The following is an 18,477-nucleotide window of genomic DNA, read 5'->3' as shown; positions in this document are numbered from 1 at the left end:
TGGTTCCCTGATCTATGGCTGTTGACAGGCTTTTTATGCCCAGCTGGCCAATTGGCATTCAGAGGCGTGACTTGTAGGACACCTATCATTTCCTCTCTCTTGCAAGGTCTGGAGTGCAACACACTGGTGTCCATGACCTTGGAAATGCCTGTGAAAATGGAGTATAAAAGAGAGAAAAAAAGAAAAGGGGAAATAAAGAAGCCAAACTATTAAGGGCTACATCATATTTGGCAGGGAACAGCAGTGATGTCATTCCTGAACAGCATTACACTGTTATCTTGGCTCTGTGCTACAATGGGAGGCTGAATGTAAACACCACAACTGTTGAACACACAGTATATCACTTTAACAGTATGGTAGAATTATCAGAAGAGGGGCGCACTGTGATGAAATCACTCATTTGTTAGATATTTTCAAGTGTTTTTTTTTTTTTTGTTTTTTTTTTGAGTCGCTCATATGTTAGAAGGTCCTTTATGGCTGTTAGTTGCTATGGGGAATAGGCTGGGTGATGTAGATAAAATAAATGGCAATATGTTTTAGCCTTTTGATGATATGTGATATATATCGAGAGTTTACTCTGAAATTATTTAAAAGGGTATTTTTATTTTTTTTTCAATCAGAGGAACATTAATTTCAACCAAATATTAGATGTCGCCCAATAGTGGATTTTGCTGCTACCTATAACTAAGGTGGTGGAAAAGGCAGATAACCGATTAATCGGCCATTATCTTCTAAAATTGTCTTATAGAATGTAAAAACAGTTTTTCCTTACTATGACAGGCACAGACACAAAGGCTGCAAGAGTACAAAATGAACAAAATCCCAGATGCAGTTTATTGTCATTGTAAAATCCCAATAATAACCAGAAAAAAATATGATTTGGTGCATTACGTGGCACTTTTAACTATAAACAAGCCCCTAATGCATGACTCTTATTTTGAAATGACAGTGATTTGGCTCTGTTAAAATGGCCTATATCTAAGTATTTATCAAATTAAGCTTTTTATAACCTAAATATTCACCAGATTAAGGGTTTTGTGTATATAACGTACGTGAATGTGTATATTTCACCAGATGAAGTTTGATGAGGAATAAGGTTTATCATTCGCTTCAATTTAAAACACTTGATTGTCTAATCAAAATAACAACATATGCATACGCAGGGTAAAAATATGGATGTATATTGTCAATTATGAAAGATTCAGATACAGCAAATCCCCATGAGGTGTCAGTGGTTGTTTTCATTTAAACTCTGGCGCTGTCCTAAGAACTTTAGAAGTAACAAGGAGGAAGGAAAAAAACAAACAAAACCTTTCGGCAACTATCGGATTAGATTTTTGCAGATAACTGATAGTTCCAAAAAGCATCGATTAATTGCTAAACCAATATATCGGCCTACCTCTACCAAACATCCATTGTAGACAAGTAGTTTCAAAATATTTAATGCAAGAACTATTATACAGTAATTTTTTTTTTATTAATATGTTGTGTTAGGAATAATCTTGTTTTGGTTTGTAAATAATCATGATACGTATGTACTGTTGCAGCGAAGTAAAATTACATGCATCTGATTTTAAAGGGTTGTTTATAGTGCCCTCCTCCTAATTCCCATCTCTAGATACAGGCCCTATGAAGCGTTTGGCATGATTATTCGTGCATCTGTGTTAACCACTAACAAGGTCTTTCCCTCATTGTCTCTGTATGTTAGTGTGTTTCACATACTTTGTGTGTATGATTGAATAGTCTCTCTGCTGTTTAGAGGCCACAGTGAACTATTGACCTCGTCGTCTTTGTGCTCTTTCTCACGAAGAGAATGGAGATGGGGGATAATAGCTCTTCTGATTCAGATTCACCGGCAAACTTTTCTCCAAATGTGGCGGCTCTGTGGGTCAGGGCGGGAGATGTTGCATTAGTGTCTTTCTGGGGCATTTTCACGGTTCACACCGAGAGAACCCTGTCAAGAGTTAGAATATTATTTGGCGTCTATATACGAGAATTATGCCACTGATAATTTACAAATGCACAAGAAAACTTTTCAAGCAATTTACATATTGCTAGTACATGTGTGTAACTTAATATAGCAATGTTTTGTTTCTAAAGCTGGGCTATATAAAATATTCACAACATATATACACAATGAATTTGTTTACAATATAAATTTAAGCAATGGTGTGAATATCAACATGACTTTGATGCACTTTTTCTTTATCCATTAAATTTTCTAAAGAATGTGTCATTAGAAAAGTTCTTGTCTTGCAATTTACGAGTATGAGAGTGTTAAGACAGATGTTTTAAAGAGCACCTATTATGGTTTTTCAAAAATTACCTTTCATGTAGTGTGTTATATAGCTGTTTGTGAATTAAAAAAAGTTTGCAAAGTTTAAAAAATCAAAGTGCACGACAAATGGAGTTATTGACTCCCAATGAAAGAACCGATTCTGAACACCTGAAACGAGTCGGTAGTAATTCCAGTTTACAAATGGGATTATATGTTGTGAGGTTGCTGCACTTTGTCTCCACCAGGGACTAAAAACAGTTCAAGGAACGAAAACGAAGACCGAAAATGGGAACAAAGTGATTTTCAGTTGTTTCGGAGAGAAAAACGTTATTTTTAAATGCTCGTTCCAATATATTTTTCATGAAACCAAAGGGTTTATCACAGTAAATTTTTGCATCTACACCACTTCATGTTGCCTGAAAAAATGTAACGTGCTTTGATCCTTAAGGAAACTGCTGTAAGACACATTTCTTAATTGCCCTTTGTGGATGTCGCATTCTGTGAAATGAAGACGTTTTTAGCAGCTATGTATAATTATATACTGTACATGCACAGCTAATCCAGATTAAAGGAAAACATTATTAGAGGTAAAAGTATATTTCTCAGTTACTGAATTATTGTTTGATATGATGCATTAATACAGATTTGATGCTGCCGGGTTCTGACTGAGAAGCAGATCTGTAATTAAAATTATACTTCACTGTTAATTAACTGTCTGCTTGTTATGATTTCTATGCGCTATTAACCGTTCTTTTATTTTGTTCTAACCATTTGGAAAGAAGGCTGTGGAACTTCTGAACTGGAATGAAAAAATACAGTTTTTGCTCAGAACGAGCCGAAATGAAAAATATTTAGTTTTTAGTCCCTGATCTCCACTGAAAGCAGCTGATGTGAGACTCCCTGATGTCCAGTCATGCAGTTGAGCTGTTGTTCTCCTGACTCTCACTGAGCTCTGCCTAATGATCTGTGTAAATGCCACTCAAAATCTGCTTTCCATCCCTCATCGTTCCATGCTCGCTTGGGGGGCCTCACTCCTGACGCATTACCACGGCAACAGTCAACCAACTGTTGCTCCATACAGGAAGCAGGAGGTGGTTATTCACAGTAGCGCCATCTTTGATTTTTGAGGGGAATGAAAATGAGGCTGTGAGGGACTTACCATCTCTTAAATGGCACACATGAAACAAAGCTATATAAAGCTCCAGATCCCATCTGATTTTCCACAACTCATGTTGCCTGGATCTTTTTTGTCTACTGAATGTTCTTGGGAAGATTTTTTTTTCAATGTTTTGTCAGTGGAATGATCCAAAAAGACTAAATTACAGTATAACCCACTGAAGAGACTGTAAGTCCATCCCTCACAGCCTCGTTGTTATTCCCTTCAAAAATCAAAGATGGCGCTGCTGTGAATAAGGTCTTTGATGACCATGAAGCTCATGGGGTTGAAGTTTGTGCTACAAAAGCCATCACAGTTTATTTATTAGTCTGACAAACATTTAGGTTATTGCTCTTTCTTTTTAATGCTTCAAACATCTTAAAATTGTGCCAAAGATAAGTATTTTTCAAATTTTTCTCCATAGGCATTAAAAAAACTTAGACTTTTAAGCCTTGGACCAAACCAACCAACTCTAATATAGATCAAACATTTCAACAAATTGACTTGAAGCAAAAACATTTAAAAATGTTGGAAAAGACTGTGTACTTAAATTATACTTCTCATTGTGAATTATTGCATAGGCCTGATCAATTAATTGACTTGTAGTCATTGACTACAAGTTTTTAAGATTGTGAGACTCGATTATGTAATTTGCATATTATTGTGCAAAATTAGTTACTCTTTTGAAAATGAAAGACACCCATAACATCTGTTGAGCTCTAAAGTGGCTTAAAACAAGAGGTAAGTTAATCTTTTAGAAATGTTCTTAAAAGCATGGTTTAAGATATTAACCAAGGCTAATCACTAGCATTTCATCTTAAAACCTGTTACTCCTTTACACTTCCTTGTAGATGCTGCTAAAAGAATTAGCTAAAAACTTTTACTTGAATTTTTATTTTTCTGAAAGAGGATCGTACAGTGCATCCGGAAAGTATTCACAGCACTTCAGTTTTTCCACATTTTGTTATGTTACAGCCTTATTCCAAAATGGATTAAATTCATTATTTTCCTCAATTCTACAAACAATACCCCATAATGACAACGTGAAAGAAGTTTGTTTGAAATCTTTGCAAATTTATTAAAAATAAAAAACTAAACAAAAAATCACATGTACGTAAGTATTCACAGCCTTTGCTCAGTACTTTGTTGAAGTACCTTTGGCATCAATTACAGCCTCAAGTCTTTTTGAGTATGATGCTACAAGCTTGGCACACCTATTTTTGGGCAGTTTCTCCCATTCTTCTTTGCAGGACCTCTCAAGCTCCATCAGGTTGGATGGGGAGCGTCAGTGCACAGCCATTTTCAGATCTCTCCAGAGATGTTCAATCGGGTTCAAGTCTGGGCTCTGGCTGGGCCACTCAAGGACATTCACAGAGTTGTCCCGGAGCCACTCCTTTGTTATCTTGGCTGTGTGCTTAGGGTCGTTGTCCTGTTGGAAGATGAACCTTCGCCCCAGTCTGAGGTCCAGAGCGATCTGGAGCAGGTTTTCATCAAGGATGTCTCTGTACATTGCTGCATTCATCTTTCCCTCGATCCTGACTAGTCTCCCAGTTCCTGCCACTGAAAAACATCCCCACAGCATGATGCTGCCACCACCATGCTTCACTGTAGGGATGGTATTGGCCAGGTGATGAGCGGTGCCTGGTTTCCTCCAGACATGATGCTTGCCATTCAGGCCAAAGAGTTCAATCTTTGTTTCTCATGGTCTGAGAGTCCTTCAGGTGCCTTTTGGCAAACTCCAGGTGGGCTGTCATGTGCCTTTTACTGAGGAGTGGCTTCCGTCTGGCCACTCTACCATACAGGCCTGATTGGTGGAGTGCTGCAGAGATGGTTGTTCTTCTGGAAGGTTCTCCTCTCTCCACAGAGAAACGCTGGAGCTCTGTCAGAGTGACCATCGGGTTCTTGGTCACCTCCCTGACTAAGGCCCTTCTTGCACTGTTGCAAGAATGCACTGTTTTTGTTCAGCTAAGTTGTTCGTCAGGTGATATTTCTGCTGTCCACACACATCCCAGAAATTCTAATCTACGAGAACCCGGCTTGTCGAAGAGCTTTGATTATGGATGCTCCGATCAGGTCTTTTATTGCTACTGATGTTGGTCACTGATAGATCGGACTCCCTGGTGCTGATGATTGATACAAATCTCAACATGGCCTCACAGAATCATGTAACTATACCTACATGTTTGCAAAGTATTTTATTGCGGCAAGCTTCTGGTGAAATGAACACTAGAGGCGCGATTATCAGTTCATAAACTCATACCTTTCACCCTGTTCCTCACACAGTGCTATCTTATGACATCTAAACACTATTACTACAACTATTAAACAACTACATTTACAAGCTTGTTCAAATGCAATCAGTTTGCGCGGTAGCTCAGCTGATATACGCGTTGCACTTGTGATGTAAAGGAGCGGGGTACGAGTCCTGAAGAGCACGCAAGTCCACATGTGAGCAACAAAATCATATTTGCTTTTTCTAACACTATTGGTTAGGTTTAAGGTTTAGGGTAGGGAGGTCGGTTTGGTTGATTTAAAACTCGATAGAGAATAAATCTTAAAAAACCCAACTGTTTGGGAGAACATTTAACTCTCTTTTAGCGCCACACAGTGGACATTTCACCTTGGATCTACCGCGATATGTGTAAGGACCCATGTGTCATTTTGCAAAAATGTTGCCACAGTCAGGTCGTTTTCATGATCAGGCTTTTAAAACTAATTGTGGGTGTGGTTTGAACGTGAAGTTCTTTATTTACTATTGCGCATTAGGGCTGAAGCGATTAGCCGACGTTATCGACAACGTTGACAATAAAAAATTGTCGACACAAATTTTCGTTGTCGAATAGTCGTTTGATCTTAACGTAACACAAGATCATATGAAACTCTAATGATTGCACACAAGAGCAGCACTGCAGCTCGCGCCTGACTGAGGAGAGGAAGAAAACACATCTCACAGTCCAGATGCACTCTAAACTTTCACAGCTTCAGGTGATGTAGATCGCAAAGTATGAGGGAATTATAATGCAAAAATGCAAAATAAGTAAATACAGAAGCACTCTTGTTGTGGAATAAGCAGAGCCGGAGCTGACGCTCAGCTTAAGCAAAACTTGCGTGTCGAGCGTCTTTAAAGGAAACACCCCGGCGTTATATCTTTAATGCCGTTCTATTTAATGCATTATAGCTTAAAGTTAAAATAATAAGGAAACTGGCATTTCTCTGTGCGGTCAGTGCCTCTTCTATGAGTTGCGTGAAGTGTCCCGATCTAAGGGGGAGAGATTGAAACTGCACATTTAGAAAGTCATTTAGTGAAACTGAGTGTCATTTAGAGGTATTTTTAAAAGATGATTTTGTCCTCTATTGTTAGTAAGCACGTTTAATACAACCTTTTAAGTCGGGGCACAAGCTGAATAATCGGTTTCGAGCTAATGATTAATCGTTGCAATAATCGCCCGAATAGTCGAATAATCGTTCTAATAATCGTTAGATTAGTCGATTATCAAAATAATTGTGAGTTGCTGCCCTATTGCGCATGCCATCTGAGGAGATTTTTAGCTAGCTATGTTACAACTTAACATTAAAATGGATACATTTTTGAGCCTATGTCTCCGAGGCTGTACACTTTTGTACTTTATGCTCAACACAAACTTCCCTTCTGTACACTCAGATTCTACTCACTCTGTACTTTCTCATATAAACATGAGGGTAGGGCATCACTCTGGCCTGAATTTTTTTTCCCATACCAGCTGAAATTGAGCGTTTATGAAGAGAGCTGGAAAATGTCATGCCCTCTGAATCACTTTGCCCTTGGGGCCACTGGGAAAGAAATTCCAGACTGTTCTGCCAGGCTTAGCTGTGAGTTTGACTTTAGATGTCTGTCTGCTTGTGGCATCCCATCATATTAACTGCCTAATATGTTCCCATAAAGGATATTTCAATGACATGCTCTTGGCCGCAATGTCTCAAGCACAATTGAAATATTTTCTGCAGAGTGAATCTGGCTTTACACAAAGCAAGAAAACTTGTTCCAAAACATAGTAAGCTGCCTACATAGACAAGATTTTAAAGAAAAATGTTGGTTATAAATCGATATCATAAGGGAACACCCTTGATGTCTATTTCTAAGTTGGTGTGACTCAAAATTATCATGAAACTGAGAAACGCATTATACAGACTCTTAGCCAAGACACATCTAGCCGAGGACTCAGTCTCTCTCTGTGTGTTTGTGAATAGGATGCTGTGGTGGGTCATTAAGAGCTGGGGCTCTGAATGATCGCTATAGAATGCTGTGAGTGTGTGTGAATGAGAGGGAATTTTTATGCATGGGTGTGTGTGTGTGTGATGATTCTGATCCATATGGTTCTATTGTGAGGAAGTTGAAAGAGTTTGATAACATGCTGTGTAATCCATACACACAACCATGAACTTGCTGCACTCACATCGATTCATCACAATCTGTCTCCGTCTTGTTCACATCCTCGTTATATTTCATTTTCATTCTTTTTATTCTCATTCTTGTTTTCGTTCTCGTTCTCTTTTGCATTGTCATTCTTTCCTCCTCCGTGTTGTCATTTTAACTCATTCACATTCCCATGCTTGCATCTCTTTCACGTTTGCGTTCTCGTTCTTTCTCGTTCTTTACTGTTCGTTTTCTAATTTTGTTTGCGTTCTCATTCTTCATCGCTCTCTTTTTCTGCATTCTCATTGTAACTCATTTGTGTTCTCATTCTTTATCATTCACTTTCTTGTTCTTGTTCTCATTCTTTCTTGTTCGCATTTTAAATTTCTCATTTTTTTTGTTTGCATTCTCAGTCTTTTTCTTTCTCTTTTTTTCTTGTTCACGTTCTCATACCTTCTCGTTCTTTTTTTCTCCTTCGCTTTCTCTTTTTTCCCCTTTCTTGTTCGGATTCTCATTCTTTCTTGTTTTCTTGTTTGCATTCTCATTTGAACTAATTTACGTTCTTTTTTGTTCGTGTTCTCATTCTCATTTTCGTTCTTGCTTGCTTTCTCACTCTTCTTATTCTAATTTGTTCTTATTCTTTCTTGTTTGTGTTTTTATGCTTTGCGTTTTCTTTTGTGTGCATTCTGCATTGTGTTCTCATTCATTCTCTCGTTCGCGTTCTCATTTCTCGTTTTAGTTGTTTGTTATTATTCTTTTCATTCTCATTCATTCTTGTTTCGATTTCTCATTATTGTTTTTGTAATTTCCCGTTCTCTTTCTTTCTGGTTCAAGTTTTCGTATTTTTTCTCATTCTCTTTCTTTCTTGTTCACATGCTCATTCTTTCATTCTGTTTCTTTCTCGTTCTTTCTCTCTTTCTCATTCTTGTTCTTTTTCTCATTCTCATTCTTTTTCGTTTTTGTTTTAGTTTTTTCTGTTGTTCTCTTTGCATTCTCCTAAACTTTATTGTTTGTTCTCTTTCTCTGCCTTATTCTCTACCTTCCTTTCTCTTTCTCTTATTTCTATTTTCTCTCACCATCTCTGGCCTTCAGATCCTCTTCTGTTGCTTCTCGAAGGTTTCAGTCACTCTCATTGAATCTCTCTGTGTGCTGCAGTCAGTCAACTCTGTAGATGTAACAAAGATAATCTGCATGAATTATTCCAAGATTATCTGGCTGATGACACACACACACACACACGCACCCTACACATCAAATTTTTACACACACATCCTGTACACATTCAGTTGTGCCAGTGATCATTAATTAATACAAATAAAAATCCTGAGCTGAATAAATAAATCAATCAAAAGCATCAGCTTTAACATAATTTTTGTTGCTGATACAATTACAATTGTGAACACACACACACACACACACACACACACACACACACACACACACACACACAAAATACTATTCCGAAACTAGTATAATGACACAATAAACTGTCAAATAAAAAGCAAATTAAAATCACTGTGTTTTTCACAGTGTTGTTTAAGTGTAAATTTCCAACAAAACTGATGTAAATGCATAGTAAAAATATACTCGACATAACACGCTGCCCTAAAACAAACACCAAATAAACACTGCGGGACAGTAATTTACCATGTGTTCACTAACCTGTTAATTTGTTAATCAGTGCTTGGATTAGTTAATTAGCTGGAATTTGCTGGTGGCTTTAAAATGAATAAAATACTTAGCTCTCACTTAGAGATTATATGCATTAAAAAGCAATCCTTGATCTAATCAGAGTCTTTCTAAAAACAAAATCAATCTCAATTAAAACCTCAGTCAGAGTCGGTTAGGAAAGTCTAGATACGTTGTAATCAGTTGCACATTCACCAGTACAATTAGATTTGGTTTCATGGAGCGCAGCGCAGCGCAGCTGAAATTGCAGGTCTTTAATGTGTGGTCTGCTTTGGGCCCAGAGAGCAGATGTAGGCTTAGTAAGTTTGCTTTAGTCTCACTCAAACGGTCGCTCTTTTTCTATTTTTTGATCTCTTTGTTTCAGTTTGACGTCATTATTTTCTCTGTGTTTGTTGTTAATGACAGAGCGGTCCAGCTATCCGTTTAGCATGTGACTTGAAGAGTGTGTCCCTCTGTCTGTAAATGATCATTTCAGTGTTGTGGTCTTTTGCTAGAAAGAGTGACTCAGCTTTCACAAAAGAACTCGAGCTGAAATGTCAAGCCTGAAATGTCAAGCTTGCTTTCAGTATTGTTTTGTCTCTGAACAAAAAGAGGCTTCAGAATCAATCTTTGAATTTTTGAGTGCTGAGTGGACCAGTTTCTAATCTGAACACTTTGAAATGTGCCTCCAGGACCATTCATTTTAACAAGTACAGGTCTGGTCCTTGATGCTGATTTTAATGATTGTATTTTATTTTATTTATTTTTTTTCCCAATTTGGAATGCCCAATTCCCAATGCGCTTTTAAGTCCTCGTGGTCGCGTAGTAATTCGCCTCAATCCAGGTGGCGGAGGACGAATCCCAGCTGCATCCAGGTCTGAGACCATCAACCCGAACATCTTATCACGTGGCTTGTTTAGTGAGTTGCCAACGAGACATAGCACGTGTGGAGGCTTCATGCCATCCACCGCGGCATCCACGCTCAACTCACCACGCACCCCACCCAGAACGAACCACATTATAGCGACCACGAGGAGGTTACCCCATGTGACTCTACCCTCCCCACGAGGAGGTTACTCCATGTGACTCTACCCTCTCCACGAGGAGGTTATCCCATGTGACTCTACCCTCCCTAGCAACCGGGCCAATTTGGTTCCTTAGGAGACCTGGCTGGAGTCACTCAGCACACCCTGGGATTCGAACTAGCGAACTAGCGACACAAGTTTCTCTGTTCCATTCCTTCTTCCATGAAAGATTTACAACTGTTTGGGTAAGATGTTGTAAATGTTCTTTATAGCACAGCAGGGGTGGGCCAGTCACATCAACTCAATCATAACTTCACTCTTTCTAATAAAAGTTTTCTCTTCTGGTGGTATGGTTTAATTTGTTTGGGAAACTTAATTGGTCAGTGCATCTAATTTTTGACAGATAATTAGTTTAACTGGTACTTAAAGGCAAACTACTGTAGATATCTACAAGTCAAGAAGAATGTATGTCATTTGCGTTATTTTGTAGTTCTGACCTCCTATAATGATTTTAAATCAGTTCTGGCGTCACAGGTCATCACCCTCGTCAGAGTTCACTCTGTCTAGACACTTGTGACCCCAGTGGGTGTTTAAAGAGAGCCTGCGGCTGGACGGAGGTGTCACTGGGGCACACTGACTTCCTGTTGTCTGGCATTCTTCATTGTTTAATCGTATTTTATACACTAGATGTCTTTGTTTTGGTCATCATTGTGAGAGAGTGTGAGTGGGAGAACACACAGAGAGAGAGAGAGAGAGATTACCATTATTTGGAAAAGAATACCATTTCTGCAGCAGCCTGTTCAGTATGTATACATGTGTGTACAAAATGTATAAAATTTTCTGTATGCATAGAATACCTACATGACCTACTGCATTGGTCAAAATATGTAGTATCTGATCACAGAGCACACTGTATGGAAAACTACAGTATATCCACAATGCAATGATCTTCCAATTCCAGTGTTTTGAATGAACCAGATGATAACAATACAACACTTGCTGAATGAAACATACAGCCTGATGAGATCATGTGACAGCAAACTGTCATGCTACTGGTTAAGATGTTTTTCAATACAATGCTTTAAAAAAAAAAAATGTTTTTTTAATGTAAATAGCATGCAGTATACAGTGTAAATTGCACAGTGTTCAGTAAGTAGTAAGCTAGCATTCCATTCCCAACATATCCGACATGTATCCGTATTGCTTTCTTTGAATTTTGAAAGTCTCCAGTTGATTCGGCACAAAACAATGACAGCTCATTAGAGTTAACAGGTAAGCAGCTGTTTTGTATTGTTTTTTTTTTTAAACATTTATAAATGCTCAGCACAAGAAAATAGAGAATAAAGAAGAAAAAAAGAAAAGCTGCTGTCTTTAATCTGTGCTGGGAGTTGCATGTAATGAACATTGTTCGGCATTATTATTGAGCTTTAATGAGCTCTGCTAATTAGCTTTGCTCAGTTTTTGTTCTCTTGATAGTTTACACTGAAAATCATTTATGGATTCTGCCACTCATTTTATTTTTAATCTAAACTGAATCTCAGCGGCTTTATTTGTTTTGATTATGATTACCGTAAATTATCACTCTCCATCGGGTTCATTGTTGGAAAAGTGTAGATCAACTAATGTAAACATAAAATGTACCAAAATTTCAATATAAAATCAAGCAACATCCTGCTTATTGGGCCAAAGTTTTCTGAAGTCTGTGTCATTAGACTAGTTTCACATTTTCTTGTTTCGTGACTTGTATAAAAGTGTTAAGATGGAGATGTTTTCAAATCTTCTCTAATTTAAACTTCAGTAGCCAAAACGACATCAGATATTAGTTAGATCAGTCCATTTTCAAGAATCAATTCAGACATGATTCAAAATTCTGATTCATTTGCACGAATCGCTCAGAAATGTTGATTGAAGAAAAATCACAATTTTAAGCCATTGCTTAGACAAGTACGTTTAATGAAGATTAATAAATGCAATTTCACCCAAGATATACCGTAATTTCAAAGCTTTAGGCCATGTCTACACTAATGCGTTTTCGTTTGAAAATGCATTGATTTTGGGGGCCTGGGTAGCTCAGTGGTAAAGACGCTGGCTACCACCCATGGAGTTCGCTAGTTCACTAGTTCGAATCCCAGGGCGTGCTGAGTGACTCCAGCCAGGTCTCCTAAGCAACCAAATTGGCCTGGTTGCTAGGGAGGATAGTCACATGGGGGTATAATGTGCTCCGTTCTCGGTGGGGCGCATGATGAGTGGTTGCCACGGTGGATGGCGTGAAACGCGCTATGTCTCCGTGGCAACGCGCTCAAGCCACTATCTCAGGCGCGGAGGCAACTGGAATTCGTCCTCTGCCACCCGGACTGAGGTGAATCACTACGTGACCACGAGGACTTAAAAGCACATTGGGAATTGGGCATTCCAAAAAATTGGGAGAAAAAGAGAAAAAAATTATTTTGCTACGATCACGCTAGTGGTGTTAAAAAATATTGTATCGTACGATGCAACGCTCACGATTCATTATTAGATGTATTGTATAATACATAAACACATTATATTGTAATTAAAACCAAGCTATGGAACATTGAGAGCTACGAAACTGCTGAGCTCTCACAGGACAAGAGAACAACAGATCTACAGTACATAGGCAAGAAGATCGATGGCAAACCGCAAGTAGATTGTAGCGTTACAGCTTGTCATATTTGCCAAACAATGGTGTCATGTCCCGGCTCCACTGTACATCAAACATGTTGTTTTATTTACGCCGACATCACCGAACACAGCAGCAGCAAAGTTGCACCTCTCCCAGATGACACGGAGCATGACACTGAGCAAGACGCTCATAAGTAACAAAAACAAGCTTATTCAAAAAATCTGACAACGTAAGAAACCCGACTGATTATTCTCTGGTTTTGACATTGAAATGTAAACAGGTATGAGTACAACACTTGTACACATGTTATAAGCCATTAATAACATCAGTAAAGTTTACATGCAACGAAAATCAAGTGTGCCGATCGATATTTGCTCGAGCCGCTAAATGATATTGGATTATGTACATATATCGTAAAGCGAGAGGTCAGATTCCTCTCGAGGTTTTCACCACTAAATAACATTGAAAGAAGTTTTTTCCTTGCTTTTTAACATGCTCTCTGGGGGCTTTAAGACATTAAGGCATGATTTTCTATAAAGCTTCTTTTTTGTTTGGAAAAAAAAGATGAGGAAAGCTTCAGGCCCTGATGGCGTCTCACCAGCGTGTCTTCGATCGTGTGCTAACCAGCTGGCCCCCATCTTCACACAGATCTTCAATAGATCACTGGAGCAGTGTGAAGTCCCATGCTGCTTCAAACGCTCAATCATTATTCCTGTCCCAAAGAAACCAAAAATCACAGGACTTAATGACTACAGACGTGTCGCCCTGACGTCTGTGGTCATGAAATCATTTGTTGTTGTTGGCCCACCTGAAGAACATCACTGGACCCTTTCTAGATCCCCTTCAATTTGCTTATCGAGCAAACAGGTCTGTGGATGATGCAGTCAACATGGGATTGCATCATATCCTGCAACATCTGGACAGACCAGGGACATATGCAAGGATCCTTTTTGTGGACTTCAGTTCGAGCTTTCAACACCATCATCCCAGCTATACTCCAGAATAAATTACACCAATTCTCTGTTCCCATGTCTATCTGTCAGTGGATTACCAGCTTTCTGACAGACAGGCAGCAGCTTATGAGACAGGGGAAACTCACTTCCAGCACCTGGACAATCAGCACAAGGGATGTGTGCTCTCCCCACTACTCTTCTCCCTCTACACCAATGACTGCATCGCCAAGGACCCCTCTGTCAAGCTCCTGATGTTTGCAGATGACACCACTGTCATCGGCCTCATCCGAGATGACGATGAGTCTGCATACAGAAGGGAGGTTGAACAGCTGGCTGTCTGGTGCTGTAAAAACAACCTTGAGCTGAACATGCTCAAAACGGTGGAGATGATTGTGGACTTTAGGAGGAACACCCCAACACTGACCCCGCTCACCATTCTAAACAGCACTGTGGCAGCAGTGGAGTCATTTAGGTTCCTGGGCACTACCATCTCACAGGACCTGAAGTGGCAGACCCACATTGACTCCATTGTGAAAAAGGCCCAGCAGAGGTTGTACTTCCTTCGCCAGCTGAGGAAGTTCAACCTGCCACAGGTGCTGCTGATACAGTTCTACTCAGCAGTCATTGAGTCTGTCCTCTGCACTTCAGTAACTGTCTGGTTTGGTTCAGCTTCAAAATCAGACATCAGAAGACTACAAAGGACAGTTCAGACTGCTAAGAGGATTATTGGTTGCCCCCTGCCCCCCTTTCGAGAACTATACACTTCCAGAGTGAGGAAAAAGGCTGGTAAAATCACTCTGGACCCCACTTACCCTGCCCACTACCTTTTCGAACTGTTGCCTTCTGGCCGACGCTTCAGAGCACTGAGCACCAGAACCGTCAGGCACAAGAACAGTTTCTTCCCTCAGGCTATCCATCTCATAAACAGTTAAATTGCCCCATTGAGCAATAACTATGTGCAATACACAGTTTAGTTTTTTTTTTATATTTATCCAACACATCCAACCTCTTCTGCCATTTAATTCCTCTGGGAAAAAACAAAAAGCATTTGCACAGATAACAGATTTGTATTAGATTGCACTACGTATGTGTGTATGTATGTATGTACGTATGTGTATAACTATCTTTTATTTTTTATTATTATCTATGTCTTGCTGCTGTATTTGTATGGTTGTACACTGGAAGCACCTGTCATCAAGACAAATTCCTTGTGTGTGTAAGCATACTTGGCAATAAAGCTCATTCTGATTCTGAAATGATGTGTATTGTGAAAAGTGCTATACAAATACTAATTTTGCTATACTAATTTTTCTCAGGAAAAACATGAAAATTGTGAGTTCATATAAAATCAATCAAAATAAATGCAGTGCTGTTGTTTAAGTTACTTTATTATAGAGCTCTAATTTTTGTTGCCAATGTCAGATGCTGTTGTGTAATTTATGATATAAAAGGCATTTATGTTGAATCCTTGAATAAGTTTGAGCGAAACATTTTTGGATGTTTTTTTCCGCATCGTATCGTATAGTGAGGCTTTGCATCGTATCGTATCATATACTGAAATTTGTATATCGCCTAGTTCACACCTCTCTTCCACACTAGAATGCAGTTTACTCAGAAGCATTTACTCAATAAATAATCAAAAGCCAAAAAGTGTTACAATTATCCCTGCTCTCCTCCTATTTTAATGTTCCTCGCTGTCTTGTCTAGTTGCATGACTAATATTTGTTGTTCCTCTTTGAACAGGGGAGCCGTACCTGCTCAGTGCCCAGCGGAGGTGTCCTGGTGATGGAGTGCAAGATGCTAGCAGTGTCCTCCCGTACCCCCCGACAGAGGAAGGCCTCAGACTCAGTCTGTCTAAAGGTGTGTCCATGTCTCTCCCCTCCTCCCCTCTCCTGCCCCGACAGACGTACGTGATGGCGGCTCATCCCTACAAGAAATCTCCAGGTGGGTTTTCTCCTGTAGTCCGATTCACAAACTACTTACTCCTATGAGCCGATTCTTTTTTTAATGAATGAACATGTAGTTAAAGAGACACATTTTATTGGACAAACACACTAAGAAAACAGAATCAGACTCTGAACCGGAATGATTTCATTGGATACGAATACGTAATCTGCATACATTACTGCATTTTGGATTGTTTATTCTTTTGTCTAAATTGGTGTGTGCTTGTGTGTTTGTATTGTGTTAGAAGGTAAAAGAAGACATCTGGTGGTCATTTACATGTCATCTTTGTTACTGTGTGTAAATGCAAGCACTAAGTGTGAGTGTTTTTGTTTTTTGAGGACCTAGCAAAGAGTATTGAAATCCTTTAAGTGGTCACTTCGGCGTCTCGCTCACATCTGACCTTCATGTGTGTTTTATCAGCAGCTCTCTTTGAAAGGGATTTCGCTTTTGAAGCCAGCGACATGCTCTAACGATTTTGCCCTTTGCACATTTCGTTAGTCAAACAATTAAAAACAGAAACATCCAAATGAGTTCCTCCAGGATTATAGGTTTCTTAGAAGCAATTTGTAATAAACATTGGAAACATTGTAAGGTCAAGCTTTTGTTTTTAAAGATTTTAGATATGTTGAATGCTGGGACAGTTGCATGCAGTTTGCAGCCAGACAAGCAGATACTTAAATTTTAACATTTTGTTGGACATTTCACAGACGACTTTGTTGTTGTTGTTCTGTAGTTAATATCCATTATGCTTTTGCAAAATTATTTGAAGGACTCTCTGGGTTAAATACAACTAATGTTTTATCAATATAATTTGTGGCATGCTGTGAATTAGAAAAAGATAAATATATAAATAAATACATAATAAATAAAAATCCACTGTTTCTTTGTGCTTAAAAACAGTGTACCTTTGGGTTAAAAAGCAGAAACGTGAGGTTCATATTTTTGTTGAAGTGATTACATGAATTATTATGTAAAAAAAGTTAGTTTTTAATCTGTAAAGTCTAATATCGGCAAACATTACCTTGATTTTCCATGGGTGGGTATTATTATGAATAATGGCTTTTATTAATAATAATGATTGCATTAAAAAATCAATTATAAAGTAATGTAGTTATGTATTAGTTAATTAACCTGACTGTAGACTGTTAACGTTTCCAAGCAACATTGACTTGATTTTAAAATAAAAAGGACATAATCATCTTTTAAAGATAAATCTTAATGACCGTCACTGAATTATAGGAAGAAAAAAAAAAGTTTTTATTAAGTTTAATTCAGTAAAAAAAATTCACTGCAAAAAAAAATCCTATTATCAAGTGTTTTTGTCTTGTTTTCCATTTAAAAATATCTAAAAATATTTAAAACAAGATACATTTATTTAGTAGGGCTGCCCCCGACCAAAGATTTTCCTAGTCGACTATAGGGATGTGCGCTACGACTAATTTGACTGTCGTTTAAACGGACGTTTTGTAACCGACTAGTCGACTAGTCTAAAGAGAAACCAACCTTCAGAAAACAGTAAAAAAAAAGTGTTTATGCGACCCATTTAAAATACTTAATCTATTCCAAATCCGATGCTAAATTCCAGTGAAAAGGGGCATTTGTCTGCGACGTGCTCGCCTTGAATTATGATCATTGTACATTAAATATAGAACATGACACACATTCACCTTTAGCGAATACAGGTTTATTTATTGAAAACAACTGAATGAATAGTGCAGGATCAATGGAACACGTTTTATTATCATTTAATGTAAGAACTTTGACTCGTTAATGGATATTATTTAATAAAAGTGAATGTTTGTCACTTACATTAAACCTCCCTGCCCCGGGAGCCGACATGTTTGCGTGAAGTAACACACACCTGCATCTCGAAGAAATGAGTGAAGATTTCCACACGAGTTTCTAAGTTAGATGTCCGATATAATGTGTCATTCCGTTGCACTTTCCCCAGTTGAACGGTGGAAATTCCGACTCTCCGAGTTGAATGGAACGCTTCATGAACCAACACAGCAACAACAATATGGAGCATTGTGGCTTTCCCCACAGGAGTGAACACTTGGGGAGACACACACACACTAGGCGTGTGACAGTGGACTCAACGCGCTAACGCAGCGCAGATACAGCAGGCGAGTGTATCAAACAGCTAAATGGAACAGAATGCAGCATCTTCAATACTGAACTTGAACTGAACACGCATACTAAAATCGCGATGGTTATGGTGTCTCATGTTAAGCCAGCTATTTGAAAATAGACCGTTCAGACAGTCACTAAAAAAAACTGGTGCGCGCTTACTGAGATTACTACGGTAACCTGAAGGAAGAACAGACAGACGCTCATTGTGCGCATTCTTTCATTGAGTTGGCCAGTGAATCTTCACATAATGACAAAATATGATGCATTATTGTAAAGGGGG

General features: G+C 38.6%; 1 protein-coding gene across 1 annotated transcript in view; it reads left to right on the top strand.

The window, feature by feature from the left end:
* Window positions 1-18,477, top strand: part of LOC127448217 (protein TANC1-like) — a 248,275-nt gene that overhangs the window by 60,296 nt on the left and 169,502 nt on the right. The window contains exon 3 of the mRNA XM_051710591.1: window positions 15,861-16,061. Coding sequence (XP_051566551.1) covers window positions 15,861-16,061 — 201 coding nt within the window. The remainder of the gene's footprint in view (window positions 1-15,860; window positions 16,062-18,477) is intronic.

The sequence above is a fragment of the Myxocyprinus asiaticus genome, chromosome 11 (assembly GCF_019703515.2).
Source record: "Myxocyprinus asiaticus isolate MX2 ecotype Aquarium Trade chromosome 11, UBuf_Myxa_2, whole genome shotgun sequence".
Classification (NCBI taxonomy): Eukaryota; Metazoa; Chordata; class Actinopteri; order Cypriniformes; family Catostomidae; genus Myxocyprinus; species Myxocyprinus asiaticus.
Note: the sequence above shows the minus strand (reverse complement) of the source record. Positions and strands in the feature narration are given on the sequence as shown.